The 18301-nt window shown below is 41.1% G+C and overlaps 2 protein-coding genes across 2 annotated transcripts; one reads left to right on the top strand and one right to left on the bottom strand.

Annotated features, from left to right (window-relative positions):
- The first annotated feature begins 152 nt into the window (after nucleotides 1–152).
- On the top strand, nucleotides 153–16630 carry LOC124645168 (mitochondrial DNA helicase). The gene is made up of 10 exons (XM_047184934.1): nucleotides 153–487; nucleotides 723–949; nucleotides 1643–1907; nucleotides 3757–3904; nucleotides 4117–4273; nucleotides 4572–4721; nucleotides 13693–13881; nucleotides 15716–15904; nucleotides 16064–16150; nucleotides 16232–16630. The coding sequence occupies exons 1-10, from the start codon at nucleotides 226–228 to the stop codon at nucleotides 16553–16555; spliced, it is 1998 nt and encodes a 665-aa protein (XP_047040890.1). The 5' UTR covers nucleotides 153–225; the 3' UTR covers nucleotides 16556–16630.
- Nucleotides 7355–10034, bottom strand: LOC124645151. The gene is made up of 2 exons (XM_047184913.1): nucleotides 7857–10034; nucleotides 7355–7627 (listed from the first exon to the last, which is right to left on the bottom strand). The coding sequence occupies exons 1-2, from the start codon at nucleotides 10017–10019 to the stop codon at nucleotides 7604–7606; spliced, it is 2187 nt and encodes a 728-aa protein (XP_047040869.1). The 5' UTR covers nucleotides 10020–10034; the 3' UTR covers nucleotides 7355–7603.
- Nucleotides 16631–18301: the final 1671 nt, after the last annotated feature.

Below are 18301 nucleotides of genomic sequence, written 5' to 3'. Positions count from 1 at the left end.
GCTGAGATTTGTGGTGAATAGTTGACTTATTCTCGAAAATCCCTCGTACGTGAGAAACAGCGTGAAATCAATCTTTTGATGAAATGCAAATGTAAAGATTCTGCTTAAAATGAAAACGTTGACATTGTTTTGTTTATCAACTGTCAGTGTCAACAGATTTGTTGTAGTCATTTTGAGGTTATGTTTTGGTAAATTGTCTATCGTCGTAAAAACTGTTTTGATAAAATGCAAAATTATATAAAGACTTTTCGAAATCCTGTATTAAAATCCCTCATAAATGGACACAACTGCAAGTGTCCTAACAGAGAAATACACAATGTAGGACTGAATGATATTCCGAAGATAACGGCGGCCGATATCAGAAAGTTACTGCGCCAAAAAGGCTTAGCTGTGCAAGACGGATTTACAGCATTCACCACAAAGTGTTCCCTATGTTCGGGAGACCAGAAATGTTCGGAAAGTAAAGTGTATGTGAACAAAACGACTGGTTAGTATGATTGTAAACATAACCTAAAAACATGAAGCGAAAGATATCATAAACGGCTTAAATGGTGACTCAGGACTTCAATAACTGCAATATGAGCTGACACATATGATGAACTTATTTATTGTGTTCTCTAAATCCTACTGATGTTATTACAAGTTACCTAAGCATTATTGCATTACTGACTACACAAAATATTGAAAAGAATATAGTGATGTCATATTTAAACTTATTTCAGGATACTTTCTTTGTCCCAAATGCAATGTACACGGCGACTGGAATATTTTAGAAAGAATAGTAAAGAAAACGAAAATTGAAGCAACTGTTAAAGATTTTATTGAGAAATGCCAAAAACAATCAGAAGAGTTTCTGACTGATTGGCAGAAACTAGTCAATGATACAAAGTCCTTAAAACAATTAGACGAGACAGAATTGTTAGATCTATTTAGACTGTTTGAATTTCCTGTAAGTATTAAAAAAAATATTGTCCCAAAATTTGGAAATCCTACTTATATTATAAATGTGAAAGTTTGTGAGAATGTATGGATGTATGTTTGTTATTCAATCACGCTCTACTCACTCATCTCACTGCCTTGTTGGTCTAGTTGTCGCAAGTGTGGCTGCTGAGCACGAGGTCTCGGGTTCGATTCCCGAGTCGGGCCGAAATCGCTTTGTGGGTTTTAGGAGACTTTCACAAAGCAGCCCGAAGCCTGGAAGTTGGTGATTGATTCACCCGTGCATCGGAGAGCACGTAAATGTCGGTCCTGCGCCTGATCTCTTTCCGGTCGTGTCGGATTCCCGTCCCATCGGGCTATGAGAGTGAAGGAATAGGGAGTGCACCTGTGTCTGCGCAAATGCTTGTGCACTATAATATGTCCTGCGCAGTTGGCTAATCTCCTTACATGAGAACAGCCGCCGTAGCCGATAATCGGCTAGGAGGACATCAATCATCATTCAATCACGCAAAAACAGCTAGACCGATTAGATTGAAATTTGGTATGTAGATAGCTGATACCCTGGATTAACACATAAGCTACTTTTTATCAACACACCACGCGGGCGAAGCCGCTGGCGGAAGCTATTAATAAATATAAATAAAGTACTGCTTTCTATAATTTTATGCAAATATTGTGATATTTACAAAAATTCCTTTTACAGTTTCATCCTGATGCCAACAAGATATTATCAGATGTAAGAGTATCAAATGACCGCACAGTATTATACTTTCCTTTAAAAAACTCTTTAGACAAAATCGTAGGGTACCGAAAAGTGCAAGCGGGTAGAGAAGATGAAGTAGAAACCCATGGGCTACATACAGCTGGACTGTTCTCTTGTAGAGTGCCGAAGGTTAGCCGTAGTGATCAAGCAATTATTGTACCGACCATACAAGATGTATTACATTTAGCAGCACAAAAAATTCCTGGTAAATATTTTTGGGAAATTACTATCAAAATTTTAGGGAGATCTAATGATTTTTTATCATCATTGCTTAGAACCTAAATAGCTATCTAATCTGCAATACAAAATCTGCTTAATCTTTTAGTATAATCTTCTATTCTTGTTTAGCTAACATCATGTCTAGGGCATGCAATACTGGTTAACCGGTTTCGTTTTTACCGGTAAATCGCCCATTTTTGCGGGTTTTAAATTACCGGTAAAAATAATATGAAACCGGTAATTTACCGGTTTTTACGTTTTTCTGATAAAATATAGCAATTGTTCATTTAACGTCAAATCTTTGTTTTGTAGCCTGAATATAATGTAATGTTGCATACATTACGTATTGTAAGAGTGTTATAGTTGCTGTTTTTTAGAAAAGTAAACTTGTGTGTCCTTAACTATCTCTAGGTTAGATACAAATCTTCTTTCTCATCTTAATTTATAAAATCTAAAAAAATTGTATTCATTCAGTTATTCTGTTTTTCCTCATAGCTGTCAGCTCATACTAGGTACAAATGTAGCTAATGCTTATTTTACCTACTCTATGACCTTACTGAGCAAGGGCTTTTACTTCACCACCATGCGGACTGCTCTGAGGTGGAGCACACAGTCCAGGTGTGCACTGCCTGGGAAGGGTACCGCCGTGTTGTCGTCGAGGCAATAGGCAGCGGCGACCTTTCGCGTCCTTCCCTGGTTCAAGCCATGGTCCGGAGCTAGACGGAATGGGAAGCCGTCGCCCCTTCTGCGAAGCAGTCATGCTCGAGAAGGAGACGGCGGAGCGACTGCGAGTAGCACCTCTCATCCCAGCCGCTGTAGTGGACCAGGAAGACACCACGGGCGCCAAGGGTCGAGAGACGACTCCCGGCCACCGTAGGCGTCGGTCTGTGGGCGGTGAGTTCGAGTGGCTCATCGTTCCACAACATCCATCGTTCGACAACAGACCCGTGTCAGCGGCGCGCGTTGTTCCACGGGCTCCTCAGGGAGATGTCAGCAAACCCAGTGGGGCCCAGCAGGGCCAAGGCCTGCCGGGGCCGCGGGATTGTTCGAAAGAGTTACCGCTACCCTGGTCCATAAAACGCCTACTAAAAAACATGGGTATTAGACAGAAAGAGTCTGTCATTTGATGATTTACCATAAAAAAGGGCTTTCCCTTCAATGAAAAATATATTTTTTACGGTAAATCTTAGCGTTTATCCCGTCTTGTGACGGGGTCGGCTTTCCGTATCTTCCTTCTTCCACTTCGCTCTATCCTCCTGAATAGACATCTTCCTCTTCGAGTTCGCAGATTTTCATGTCATTACGACACTCAACCACCACGGTTTCGGCCTGCCTTTGCGCCTTTGACCGGGTATATTGAGATTGAGTATCACATTCACACTGCCGGTGTCCTCAGGTGTCACTCCTTTTTAATGTCCGTACCATCGCAGCCGTTTCTCTTGCATTTTGTCGGCGACATCGCGTACGGATGGTACTGACATGTTTTTTGTTACGGCCCACGACACAAAAAAACGTTTACCACCTTATACTTTGCATATTTATTTAGTTTTTGCTTTAAGACTACCCAATCTTATTTTTAAAAAAATTACAAAAATTACCGTTTTACCGGTTTACCGGTAAAAATATTTTTATTACCGAATTTTTACCGGTAATTTTTGTTTTACCGAATTTGCATGCCCTAATCATGTCTATGATCATGATCAGATCATGTCACACAATGTACTTCTTTTTTTTTTTCTTGTAAAAAAATCGAAAGCGGAAGAGTTGAGGAAAGACAATAACTATTTAAGAAAAGATAGAATAAGTTAGAGGTTTTGATGATACTGTGATTTAAGGAACACTGGTTTGGCTGAGCAACTGCAGCCTGCCACCCATTGTGTTGCCCACACTGGAAGCTTACCAGAAGCTATGCCTGTGGGGAGAGTGGGACAACATGCGCGCCGTGGCCGAGAAGCTGGGCGAAGAGAGATGTCGTTTTGTCAGGTCAGTTATATATTCATATATTCAAGCATATAAATATTTTCATTATTTACTTGCTCAGTCCTACTATTTCGCCATTATGATCTCTAACCACTGAATTGGTACAGCCACCTGCTCTATAAAACTGTCTTTATAAGCTTTATATAAAAAAATACACTATAAAAAATACACTAGTGATATAGTGCAATGAACGAAATCTACCTACTGGCTTGCAGACCTACAGATGGCCTAGTAAGCGCGTCAGAGGCGGCGGCGGCGAATCTCCCTCTCAAGACAATGGTATCAGAAGCGAAGCCCGCCGCACATCGGTCCATCACTACATTCGCAGCCTTAAGAGATGATGTCTACTTTGAAGTCACAAATGTGGACAGGGTAAGTTAAATTCACTTCTCACAATTGCCCACTTTCCTACTTCACTAGACACTCACATATAATTTTTTTTTCTTATGGCCAGCCTGACGCCTTTTCTCCTTGAGGTGCCATTGAGTCAAGGTGCTGGATAGCATGCTCTTAACACATCCAAGGTTCCTTAAGTCAACTCTTACGACACCAATATCGTGATATGGCTTGGCTCCACTCTATTCAAAACTGAAAGCTGCTAACCGTGTTTCAATATACATAGAGTGGTAAATAAAAACATGTTGCATAAGTTTATTTTATCGTTACAAAGGTTCGCGGAATAAAATGGAAACGTTTTCCCGCCCTCACGCGTCTGCTGGGCGGGCACCGACGCGGAGAGCTCACGGTGCTGACCGGCCCCACAGGCTGCGGGAAGACCACGCTCTGTGCTGAAATATCACTCGACTTGGCACAGCAAGGGGTAACCAACACTTTATTTTTGAGTGCTTTATATTCTTCAACCTATGTCTGACCGTTATCTCAAAATGAGCCCGATGATTTGTAATTATGACAACTACCGCTGTTTTGCTTTCCGGGAAATTGGAAGAGATCTGCCCACTTGCGAACACAAAACCAATGAGTGCCCTACATATCTATTAATAGATATTGGTAAACTGATTCATACCGCGTCCCTAATTACATTTCACATTACTTATCGGTGATATTATCACTGCCCAACAGCATGTCTGTTTCGTTTATTTATAATATCGTAGGTCCACAATATTGTAGTTACGAGCGGAAGTTTTTTATCTAATAAGTTGTTAATTTAATTGGAATGAGAACTCTCTTTGTTTTTGTAGTCGGTTAAAAATAATGCTGCAATATTGCAGTGCCGTAACTAGGGCGGTGCCAGCGGTGCCCAGGCACAGGGCGCAGACCCTGGAGGGGCGCAGAAATGACCAGACCAGTATCTAGTTTTGTTTCATGCATGGTAGTTAGTAGGTACATTTTGTTTTATTGCGAATATGGTGTAGACGCGCCCTCTGTACTATCTATATCTATATGGCATTTTTCAAGCGATCTTGAAACAACAACACTTGTAAAGGTGGTTTTATATTTGTCTGATGTGTCGTGACGTGACGCGTCAGAACGGTATCGGTTTCATACATTTAGTACTAGCTGGTGCCCGCGACTTCGTCTGCGCAGGATTAGTATTTCGAACAATATGTTTATAAATTGTAGCCAGTAGCGGCTTTAGGGTAGGGTGCGGTTGGGCGACGGCCCAGGGCGCCGGACATACGGCCCCCGGCCCCCAACCAATCCTTGATCAGAATTTTACTCCTATTTTTGTTTTAATTTTCATCAAAGATCGCAGCTTACAAGAACTGTATCCAAATGTATGGATAGCATCAGGGCCGCCTTAACCTATGGTGCATGGTGTGCGAATAACCCGGGCGCCGCGGGCTCAGGGGCGCCGCGGTACGCTCCTGGACCAAGAAATTTCAATTAAATTAATGTATTGTCATACAATGCCGGGCGCGTTAGATACACTACTTTTATGTCCCAAAACTCAAAAATTTTCGCGCTCGCTTCGCTCGCGGTTTCTTTACACTTACGTTTTTTTCACATTTAGCTACTTTGAATTTAATGTCCCAATACTCAAAAAAATTCGCGCTCCCTTCGCTCGCGGCTTCTTCACTTCACAGTCGCCTTTTATTATAGGTATATGTTAAGGACTTTTAGTGATCCAAATCTCAAAAAAGCTTTTTCGGGCTTGCTTCACTTTATAGTTGTTTTTATTTTTCAACATTTTTTTGTCTACCCTAGCAAAAAGGTAGCGTCGTTTTTAAGTCCTTTTATTAATAAGAAAGTGAATTCTAGTTCCCATATGAACTTTCTTATTTACGGTACTACTTTAAGTCCCAAAATTTTAATACATAGGCGCCAACACCAGCAAACAGTTATGTACGTTTGGGCAACATTTTAAGTCATTTTTGTTTTGAGTTCTAAAATATAACAAAAAATTTCGAACTCGCTTCGCTCGCGCAATCAGAACCTGTGTTCCCGTGTTTTTGCATTCACCAACCAGCAATAACTTATGTACGATTGGGCTACATTTTAGGTAATTTTTGCTTGGACTTGTGAACTATGAAAAAAAAATTCGCGCTCGCTTCGCTCGCGCTATCGGTAACTACATATACTATGTCTCTGTTTTTCGTATGGGTTTGAATTGCAGTTGGGGGCGCCGTAGAAATCTCGCCCAGGGCGCTAGTAGAATTAAAGCCGGCACTGATTGCAGCCTATGTGTTATTCTAATGTATAAGCTATATTATTGTAAAGTTTCATTAAAATCCATTCAGTAGTTTTTGCGTGAAAGAGGAACAAACATCCATCCATCCATGTATACAAACTTTCGCGTTTATAATATTAGTAGGATGGTAACGTTCACACTAGTGCGTAACGTGTTGTGTTGTGATGGCTTATGTATGGAACCGATACAGGGGCCCAATTCTCCTAATTTTACTTAAGCGACATACGATTCACGTTCGACTCGATTCGACTGAGATCCAATCCCGACTCGATTAAGATTAAAGCGTATGTGACATTCCGCTATTTTTTCTTTGAAATAAACGTTTTTATCCTTTTCTGTCATTCAATAATGAATCATTTTGTCTGCAAATGATTTACGATTGCAAAATGATTGTACAGCAAACTACCGTATAGACCAAAATCACCAAAATAGCAGACCAATCGCACACCAATCAAATGTCAATCGAATACGATTGGTCTTTTATTAGTAGCAGAATGCCCGATATGGTTAAAACTGCTATTGCGATCATATTGCGATTCGATTTTGACATTATTAACTTAGGAGAATCGGGCCCCAGTTCTGACGCGTCATGTCACGACACATCAGACAAAAAATATAAATCCACCTTGTCTTACTCGCAATATTACATACACAAACAAAAGTAAAAAGTAACTATGAGACAATTTCTGTCTATATTCATTTGGAGGGCGCCACTTCTAACTTCTTCTTCTTCTTCTTCTTTTTGTTTATGGCTCCTTCATTTGTATCGAAGATTTTGCCAACGTCAAGGTAGGAAATTACACTGATCGGTTTTTAATTAAAAATAAAATAATACTTATTATTCTCTAGTGACTACAGCGATTGTAGAGCTGAAAAAGGGGGACAAAACATTTGTTAGTATTTGTGACAAACACGAGACGGCACAGCTGTTAGAACATAAATGATTAATTGTCAGTATTGTCAATGTCATACATATTTGAAGTAAGAGCGAAAAAGTAACATCGAAACATCGAAACAATAATAACTATTGTGAGTATAGGCGGTGAATTATGTTATATATATATCTGATTAATACTATAGTTCGGCCATTCAGAGAATGCGTTCCTGACACGTCGCGATTGAACTGACGACGTAATAACATTCATTGATTATTGATATAATAATGTTGTTTTAATGCTCCTCAATTGTTAAAACGGTAAACAACCAGCAAAAATATTTTTATCGTAACTGCAACGCCATTGCAAAGTTACGTCGTCAGTTCAATCGCGACGTGTCAGGAACGCATTCTCTGAATGGCCGAACTATAATAAACTTATATAACGTTTTAATAATGGGAGAATGGACTAGGGTTAGTAAAAAAGGAATGTTAATAGGACGTGGGATGTCATTAGGAAGGAGGTCATAAAGGGGCGTAATAAGACGGGGGCAGGAAAAGAATAAGTGTTCCAGAGTACCCTCCTCCAGGCCACATTCACAGATAGAATGATCTCTGACTCTGATCTTAGCCAAAAAAACTGGAGTACAGACAAAACCAAGCCGCAATCGAATGATGACCGATGTAGCCAATTTCTTAAAATTCTTGTGTTTACTAAACCAAGCTTTGTGAGGAATAGAAGGTTGAATGGATCCGAAGAATTTACCTTTGACTTTACGGGTTTTCTGCCAAAGGGAATCCCAGCTCTTCATCATAGAAGGTTTGGCGGTGCAGCACAGATCTCGAGGGAAACAAGTCCTGAGGTAAGAATCATCTCCATTTCGAATTGCTACCTTGGCAAGTGAATCTGCATTATCGTTACCCACGATGCCCGAGTGACTGGGGATCCAGGCCAAAGTAACTTGAATACCTGAAGAGTGACATTTAAACAGAAGTTGCTTGATCTGAAGAATAATGGGGAAGTTATGACGAGCACGAAAAGGAAATTTTATCAAATCTTGAAGGCAGCTTAGAGAGTCAGAAAGAATTAAAGTTTTGTTTAGACTATGAGAATCGACGTATTTAACAGCTTCTAAAAGGGCTATTGATTCCCCTGTATAGATAGAGGAGTGTGGAGAAACTTTATTGCTCAGAATAATTTTATATTTAGGGATCCACACCGCAGTTCCCACAATGCCATCTTCTGAAATTTTGGAAGCATCAGTGTACATAGTGAGCCAGTCTTGCCAGTCTTCGGTTAAAATCTTATTTAATTTATTATTAGCACCAGGGTCATGTTTGGAAATACCGAGGCTGAGAATGACTTTCGGTTGAAAGAGTAACGTTTCGAAACTAACTTCAAAAAGAGGGTTAGTATTGGACTGGACTAGGGATATGTGAGGATCATTGACTTTACTGTAGCTGTTAATAAGGGGAGGAGGAAGTTTGTGTGACCAGTAACGGGAAGAGGCAATAAGCTCATGCAGTGTTTTTAAAAGAGGAAGAAGGGGGTGGGATTTAATTTGGAGAGCTTTGAAAAAGAATCTATCCGAGAGGTATTGTCTGCGTAAGTTAAGAGGAGGATCCAAACATTCCACCTGCAGAGCGTTTATAGGGGAACATTTCATAGCTCCTGTAATAATTCGCAAACATTTGGCTTGGATCTTATCCAATTTGGCTAAGGCAATTTTGTTACATGGCTCCAACAGAAAGCTGCCGTAGTCAAAGTGGCTCCGGATTATGGCATTATAAAGGATTCTTTGGGTTGATGGGTGAGCACCCCACCGAACCCCAGAAAGGGCACGTAGGGCGTTCACACCTTTTTCACATTTTTTGCTAATGTATTCTAGATGGTGAAGGCCAGATAATTTAGAGTCAAGAATTATACCGAGAAATTTAATTTTGTCAAGAGTAGAAATGGGAACATTATCAATAGATAGGTTAATAGGGGGGATATTACGTTTGCGAGAAAAGACAACCGCATTGCATTTAGGCACTGATAGGCTAAGGCCATGGTCGCATAGCCACTGATTGAGGTAGTATAGAGCAGAGTTTAAGCGAGAAGAGGCATCTTGAGGGGAGGAGAAACTATAATAGAGGGCAATATCATCCGCGTACTGTAGAATTTTGCAGAAGCAGTTAACCGAAGACTCTAAATCGTGAGTATATAAGTTATACAGGATAGGGCTTAAGACCGAGCCCTGGGGCAGGCCTTTCCAGACTAAACGGGATGGGGAAACGGAATGTTGATGACGGATAGTGATCGTTCGAGACATTAGCATGTTGCAGATTATGTTAACCAACCTCACAGGAACACTCAGCTGATGCATCTTCTGCCTGAGTAGTGGAAGTTGGACGTTATCGTAAGCTGATGCAACATCAAGAAAGACACCAACTACGCTTTCATTTTTTGAAAAAGCGATTCGAACATCCGAAACGAAAATGCTAAGGCTGTCCAGAGTACCCATCCCTCTTCGGAAGCCAAACTGAGAAGGAGATAAGATGCCTTTACTTTCCAAAAACCATTCAAGCCGGTTCTTGATAAGGTTCTCCATGATTTTAGCCAGAACAGAGGACAGAGCAATGGGTCTGTATGAGGAGGAATCTTTTGGATTTATAATAATATATATTATAATATATATAATTATATATTAAGAATAGTATAGATAATTTGGCATTTCCAAGACTCGGGGACTACCCCAGAGAGGAAGAAAGAGTTGAAAAGGTTGAGGAGTATTTGTTTACAAAGAGAAGAGGATTTACAGATGAAAGAATATGGGATACCATCTACACCCGGGGCGGAATCCCGCAGATGGTCCAAAGCACAAGATAATTCAGAAAGAGAAAAAGGTTCATCGAATTTATCAGAAGAGGGGGGAGGAGAGTCTGACAAGGAAAGGCATTCAAAACTAGGGACAGAGGGAGGGGCTAGCTTACTTATGAAGTCTTCTAGCCAGCAACTGGAGTCATTGGAAGAAATGTCTGAGGAATGGGCGTCTAAGACTCTGCGATATGCCTTAATTCTTTTCCAGACTATCGATACTGGTGAACGGGGAGACAACGATTCGCAGAAGTTATGCCAACCAGATTTTTTCTTTTTCGCCAATAATCTGCAGGTGCGTGCCGAAGTTTTCTTAAGATCGAGATAATTGGTCATATTAATAGAGGATGCGTATCGGATTTCTGCTTCTCTCCGTTTTCGAACGCTATCGGTGCACTCGGCGTCCCACCATGGAGGGGAGGAAATAAATTTCCGGGCAGAGTTTTTTAGGGGGATAGACGCGTCAGCCGCACGTTTTAAAGAGGAGACAAAATTTTCATAGACGTCATGGGAATTAGAGGAGTTTACCTGGGGAAGGGTGTGAAGTTCTGAATCTACCAAGGAAGAAAATTTACCCCAGTCAGCTTGAAGGAGGCGATATTTCTGGAGAGGTTGAATGGGAGGGTTAGGGGAGAAGGAATTATGAAAAGTAATTAAGATGGGGAAATGGTCACTGCCATATGAATTAGGCAGGACAGACCAAGAGAGAATTGAGACTAGAGTGGGAGAGGCAAAAGAAAGGTCAGGGACACTAGCATTTTGTGTAGGGGAGACCCTACGGGTAGCAGATCCATCATTCAGGACACAGAGGTTCATATCATCTAGTAGGTCTAGTAGAAAGCTAGATGAGGGATCATTAGTATGAGAACCCCAGAGCGTGTGACGGCAATTAAAATCGCCTAGCACCACCAAAGGGCTGGGAATGGTGGAGAGAATATGGTTAAATTCAGACAGGATGTTGGCATTAGGGTGAGGAATGTAGGCGGAAACAAAGGAGACGTCCATGGCTCTAATGGCAACAACATGGAGACCAGGATTATGTAGAGGGATGGGAATCTGGGAAAAGGGGACTGATCTGCTAACTAGCAGGGCGCATCCCGCTCGACCGTCGTCTCTGTCATCCCGGAGACACGAGAAACCAGGAACCCTAAAAGGGGACCCCGGCCTCAACCATGTCTCCGACAAGGCAAAAACAATGGGATTGTGGCGATTCAATAGGAACAGTAAATCGTGCTTTTTTTGAGTGATACTTCTGCTATTCCATTGAAGGATCTTTGGCATTTCTACGGATCCAAGATTGAAGCAGCTGCTCAACAAGTATGAGGACGTTGTTCGGTATGGCATCACTAAATTTGGAGAGGATGTTGATAAGGGAGCAAGTGAGAAGTTCAATAAGGTTATCATTAGGAGTACAAAGGGGAGTGGATTCTGTGTTAGGAGGCTGCTGTAAAGCACAGCCATTTGGCTGAGAGGAATTGGGGGACGATACAATCGACCTATGGGCCTGAACATCGTATGACTTGCTCAGCTCGGGTCTAGGTCTGGGGGAACGGAAAACTGTTTTGGTGTACGATGTTTTGGAGGGGGAGGCAGATGGAGAAGAAGGAGACAAGAGAGGGGAAGCAAAAAGCTGAGAGAAGTCGGGAGCGAGAGCCTGTGTGGAATGGTATTGTGGGGAGTTCGCCGTGACGTTAGAGTAGAAGCGTTTAACTCGCGGGAATCTTGCAGACGCCTCACTATAGCTGAGGTTCTCCTGAGACATAACCATTTTGATATTTTTTTGGCGTGAATGTTCAGGGCATTGATCGTCTGTAGCCTTGTGGTTGCCACCATCGCCTAAAATGCAAGTTACCTGTGAGTCAGGGACGTTGCAGCTGTCACCAGGATGCGGCTGAGCGCATTTAAAGCATCGAGCTTTCGACCTACACTGAGAGCGGATGTGGCCAAAACGGAGGCAGTTGCGGCATTGGATTGTTGGGAGATGATAGACTGAGACAGGGAGGGAGGCATTGTAACACTTTCGCTGGTCAAACTCTCCCAGAAAACTCTCTCTGGGAGAGTTTGACCAGCGAAAGTCAGAACCACCGTAGAAGAAGGGGACCACGTTACTGTATCCCCTTTCTTATTTTTAAAGTTGAGGCGTCTAGCCCGAATGACCTCCCCACAATTGCGAGGAGTTTCTACCCCTGAGACTAAGTCCTCCAAGGTCCAGTCGGTAGGGATATCCCTGACAATGCCCATACGAGTAATTTGGAAGCGGGGGATTTTAGCACTATAGTTATTTGAGGTAAGAAAGTCACTCTCCACAAAACTATTGGCCTCCGAAGCAGTCTTGAATTCAATGGCGAGTTTATTGCGTCCTAGGGACTTAATTCCACCTTCAGAAATGCCTTTGACGTTATTTTTGTGCAAGAACTGAGCGAACTTCAGGACTTTTAAAGTTGTACCAGTGGCAGGATCAGGCTCAATTTTGGATACAAAAACAGTGAAGGGTGCTCTGTCACACTCATTGTAGAAAAGTTTGGAGTTGGTTTCGAATCCAGGCTTCGAAAAAACCGACTGAATTGAATCAGACGGAGGTCTGTTTTTCTTGGATTCAATGGAGGAATCTGAATCCGCAGGTCGTTTAAGGGCAGATCTCTGCTGAAGACTTACATTTATGTCTTGGGAACAATCTAAGATGTCTATATCTGGAGGAACCCCTCCACCCCCATCAGGGGGTTCTTTGTCACTCATTTCCTTGGGAAATGAGTGTTAAATACTTAGACTATATAAATTTAGACTTACAAAAATCCTTCACCAAACAAAAAACAAAAACACACCACAGAAACAGCACTAAAACCTCTTTCCGAAAGCAAAATTTAAGGTTAAGTAAGCACACCGTGTCAAGACCAAACCTCTACCCACTTCTAACTTAGAAGTTCTAAGCAAATCTGTCAATCTAGCTGAGGAGATGTACATATAGTTCACGTTACGCTGTCATTGCTGTCAGCCACATTCATTGGTCCTCCCTTTATCTTTGATTTTATTCATTAACTACGCGTGCGGCGTTACTGACGCACTAGCGAGCGAGAGATAGATTTTGAATAAACAATTTTTATCTTAAAGAAATCTACTAAGTACCTATACCTTCGTAAACAAAAAATAGATAGATTTATTTTTATGCACATTTGTCCACTTTATTGTCAGAGCCTGGTTAGAGCATTTTTCAAGGGCGCAGTTTTGAAAGCTCGCACCGGGCGCATAAAAGGCTAGTTACGGCACTGCAATATTGACGATGCAGTTATATAGCAGTAACTAGTTTTCTTCAGTGGTTATGCCTAGATATCAGTTGAATGTACGCAAAATCATAATATTACATTACATTATCACTTACCTACCGAACATTCTCCTTTCGCAAAAAACAGGTGAACACATTATGGGGTAGCTTCGAGATCCGTAACTCCCGGCTGGCTCGCACCATGCTGCAGCAGTTCGCCGGAGTGCCTCTGGAGCAGAACCTGCAGGACTTCAACAAGTTCGCTGACGACTTCGAGAAGCTCCCCATCTATTACCTCGCCTTTCATGGACAACAACCCATCAAAGTTGTCATGGAGGTGAGATGCTAACGTGTTACTTTTAGTTAGTTAATGGGGTAGGTACAGTAACGGCTTTAGGGTAGGGCGCGGTTGGGCGACGGCCCAGGGCGCCGGATGTAAGGGGCGCCACAGGCGCCCTAACCAATCCTTGATCAGAATCTCCTATTTTAATTCAAGTTACTCCTATTTTTATTTTAAATTTCATCAAAGATCGCAACCTACAAGAACTGTATCCAAATGTATGGATAGCATCAGGGCCGTCTAAACCTATGGTGCAGGGTGTGCGATTAAACCGGGCGCCGTGGGCTCAGGGGCGCCCGCGCCGCGGTACGCTCCTGGACCAAGAAATTTCAATTAAATTAATGTATTGTCGTATAATGCCGGGCGCGTTAGATTTGTCCAAAGGCCATACAGGCCTAGGACATTAGATTCCATAAGACGATCACTCAACTTGAGAGGATTAGAAGTCAAATAGGTTTTTCAATAACAATCTTTAAAACCACCAACCAAGTCAATTCCTAGCCAGTAAAAATAATAAACATGGGATTGCTTGCGTTATATGGAAGTTTAGCCTTGTAAAATGTCAAATAGACAAGCAAATTTGCTGCAGACTTCGAAGAAAAAAAAAGCGCTCACTTCGCTCGCGGTTTCTTCTTTATTTCAAATTTCTTCTGCGTTTACTTTTAGAGTTCTCAATTTAACAAAAAGTTGGAGCACCGAAGAAACAAACACATACAGCTGACTGTCGATCCAGTCACGGTTTCTTTTAATTTGTGTTTAATTTCGCGTTAAATTTGAGAAATTCTCGAACAAACACTACTTTTACGTCCCAAAACTCTAAAATTTTCGCGCTCGCTTCGCTCGCGATTTCTTTACTTCACAGTTGCCTTTTATTATATATGTTTAAGACTTTTACTGATCCAAAACTCAAAAATTTTCGGGCTTGCTTCACTTTACAGTTGTTTTTATTTTTCATTTTTTTTTAGTCTACCCTAGCAAAAAGGTAGCGTCGTTTTTAAGTCCTTTTATTAATAAGAAAGTAAATTCTAGTTCCCATGTGAACTTTCTTATTTACGGTACTACTTTAAGTCCCAAAATTTTAATACATAGCCGCCAACACCAGCAAAGAGTTATGTACGTTTGGGCTACATTTTAAGTAATTTTTGTTTTGAGTTCCAAAATATAACAAAAAATTTCGCGCTCGCTTCGCTCGCGCAATCAGAAGCTCTGTTCCCCTGGTTTGCATTCACCAACCAGCAATAACTTATGTACGATTGGGCTATATTTTACGTAATTTTTGCTTTGACTTTGACTATAAAAAAAATTCGCGCTCACTTCGCTCGCGCAATCGGTAACTACAAGTGTCTCTGTTTTTCGTATGGGTTTGAATTGCAGTTGGAGGGCGCCGTAGAAATCTCGCCCAGGGCTGGTAGAGTTAAAACCGGCACTGGATAGGTAGTTTATATTGTTTGTCAATTTTATACAGCTACATTCAGTTCGCTCCTTATGTCACTGAGTACTTACATCCAATTTTCAAAAAAAAACTATTAGTAATAGTAGTGTAGTAGTAGTTAATAGTTAAAAAACAACTGAAAATTTTATAATTTAAACTGCTTATCTCTTCTGACTGGAATCACCCTTTCAAAAAAAGAACTGGTCCCTATCGTGGTCAAAGAAATTTAAAAAAATATGAAAAACAATAAATCTGAATCACATAGCTCAAAATATTTAATTCAAAAGAACATATATGTATATTTTTTTGGTTTTCGGATTTCAGTGTAAATTAAACCAATTTAGCTGAAATCTGAAATAGACGTACATAGCTAACTTACATCTTGTCATACATACACAGGCAGTGGAACACGCCCGCTACATGCACGACATCTCCCACGTGATAGTGGACAACGTGCAGTTCATGCTGGGACTGGGCGAGGAGCGCGACGGCGACCGCTACCTGCGCCAGGACGCCGTCATCGCCGCCTTCCGAGCCTTCGCCACCGCAAGGCACTGCCACGTCACGCTCGTCATGCATCCCAGAAAGGTCGGACAAGATTTTTTGTTTATGCTGTTGATGAACTTGGGCTTTAGTAGCTCAATCAGATTGGATGGTGCCTCTGTCAAATAGAACAGATCAAACAGCAAAATCACAGCATGAAGGTACCACTATAAGTTAATTTAATATATTTACGTTTACTTTCAGGAACGTGAATCGGAGGACTTATCCACGAGTTCCATATTTGGAAGTGCGAAAGCTTCACAAGAAGCAGATAATGTTCTTATAATTCAGGTAAAATATGAATTCTTTGAACCTTGTATTTTATCATGTTTATTAAGAAAAAATGTTGCAATGATCTTTTTTGTTTTACAGGACAAACGACTCACAGCAGTGCGCGGTAAAAAGTATCTACAAGTTGCTAAAAATCGATACAGCGGAGAACTTGGCATCGTTCCTCTTGACTTTGACAAAGATGCGCTCAGCTACCAAGCCAAGAAGAAAACTAAAAGCAAGCAAGATGAACCTGATAAACTGTTGAATCAATGTTTCAAAGAATATACAGTAGACGATCCCAACTATATTAACGATTTCGAAGACAAAAGACCAAGCGGTGATTTTTCAAGAAAATCGCCAAATGCTCGACACAAAGGCCAGTCAAGTAGTTATTTAAGTGATGTGTTGAATTTAAACAGATAGTATTTAAGCTTAACGGTAAATCGATTACAAATTGTAAATAAAATATTTAAATAAGTACATGTTTTGAAATTTGAATGTTTTTTGTATCATTTAATTTTACCTGCAATGTTGTTTACTTGACACACATTTATATTTTCTCCTGAATCGTGGGTGCTTTTCGGGCACAAATCACCCAGACCCAGGAAGAAACGGTACAATTCTAGTTGTCCCGTGCGGGAGTCGAACCCGTGACACGTAGCCCTATTGTATAGGTGCATCCATGTTATGTCTAAATTGACTGGGATAGCCCAGTAAATTTGTTAGACATTTGAAATAACAAAAATTCGCACACAGTAGCGGCTTTAGGGTAGGGCGCCGAAGGTGCCCCTAACCAATCCTTGATCAGAATGTTACTCCTATTTTTGTTTTAAATTTCATCAAAGATCGCAACTGAATCCAACAAGAACTGTGTCCAAATGTATGGATAGCATCAGGGCCGCCTTAACCTATGGTGCATGGTGTGTGAATAACCCGGGCGCCGCGGGCTCAGGGGCGCCGCGGTATGCTCCTGGACCAAGAAATATTGTCGTATAATGCCGGGCGCGTTAGATTTACATTAGACGAAAAAAATTCGCACTCCCTTCGCTCGTGGTTTCTTCACTTCACAATTATTGCCTTTTATTATATACTAGCCGTTTTCCCGCGGTTTCACCCGCGGCCCGTGGTAACTACTGCCCGTACCGGGATAAAATATAGCCTATGTTACTCGTGGATAATGTAGCTTTCGAATAGTGAAAGAATTTTTAAAAACTGTCCAGTAGTTGAGCCTATTCATTACAACCAAACAAACAAACCAACAAACAAAGTTTTCCTCTTCATAATATTAGTATAGATGTTTAGGACTTTTAGTGATCCAAAACTGAAACATTTTCGGGCTTGCTTCACTTTACAGTTGTTTTTATTTTTCAACATTTTTTAGTCTACCCTAGCAAAAAGGTAGCGTCGTTTTTAAATCCTTTTATTAATAAGAAAGTAACTTCTAGTTTCCATATGAACTTTCTTATTTACGGTACTACTATAAGTCTCAAATTTTAATACATAGGCGTCAACACCAACAAAGAGTTATGTAAGTTTGGGCTACATTTCAAGTAATTTTTGTTTTGAGTTCTAAAGTATAACAAAAAATTTCGCGCTCGCTTCGCTCGCGCAATCAGAAGCTACGTTCCCGTGTTTTTGCATTCACCAACCAGCAATAACTTATGCTCGATTGGGCTACATTTTACGTAATTTTTGCTTTGACTTGTTAACTATAAAAAAAAATTCGCTATATGTATATGTCTCTGTTTTTTCTACGGGTTTGAATTGCAGTTGGAGGGCGCCGTAGAAATCTCGCCCAGGGCGCTGGTAGAGTTAAAGCCGGAACTGTTCGCACAGAGCTGCATTTGGTGGAGACCTTGGGTTCGCCCTTATAAATATAATCTATACTAATATTATAAAGCTGAAGAGTTTGTTTGTTTGTTTAAACGCGCTAATCTCAGGAAATACTGGTCCGATTTGAACAATTCTTTCGGTGTTAGATAGCCCATTTATCGAGGAAGGCTATAGGCTACTTTTTATCCGGGTTCGTGCAGAGGTTCCCACGGGATGCGGGTGAAACCGCTGGCAGAAGCTAGTTTCATATAAACGACTGTAACTGAGTAACTATAAACGACGTGCGACTGTAACTGAGTATGTTATTTGGGGCACAATTTTTTACAAAATTTACTG

The sequence above is a fragment of the Helicoverpa zea genome, chromosome 2 (assembly GCF_022581195.2).
Source record: "Helicoverpa zea isolate HzStark_Cry1AcR chromosome 2, ilHelZeax1.1, whole genome shotgun sequence".
Lineage (NCBI taxonomy): Eukaryota > Metazoa > Arthropoda > Insecta > Lepidoptera > Noctuidae > Helicoverpa > Helicoverpa zea.
Note: the sequence above shows the minus strand (reverse complement) of the source record. Positions and strands in the feature narration are given on the sequence as shown.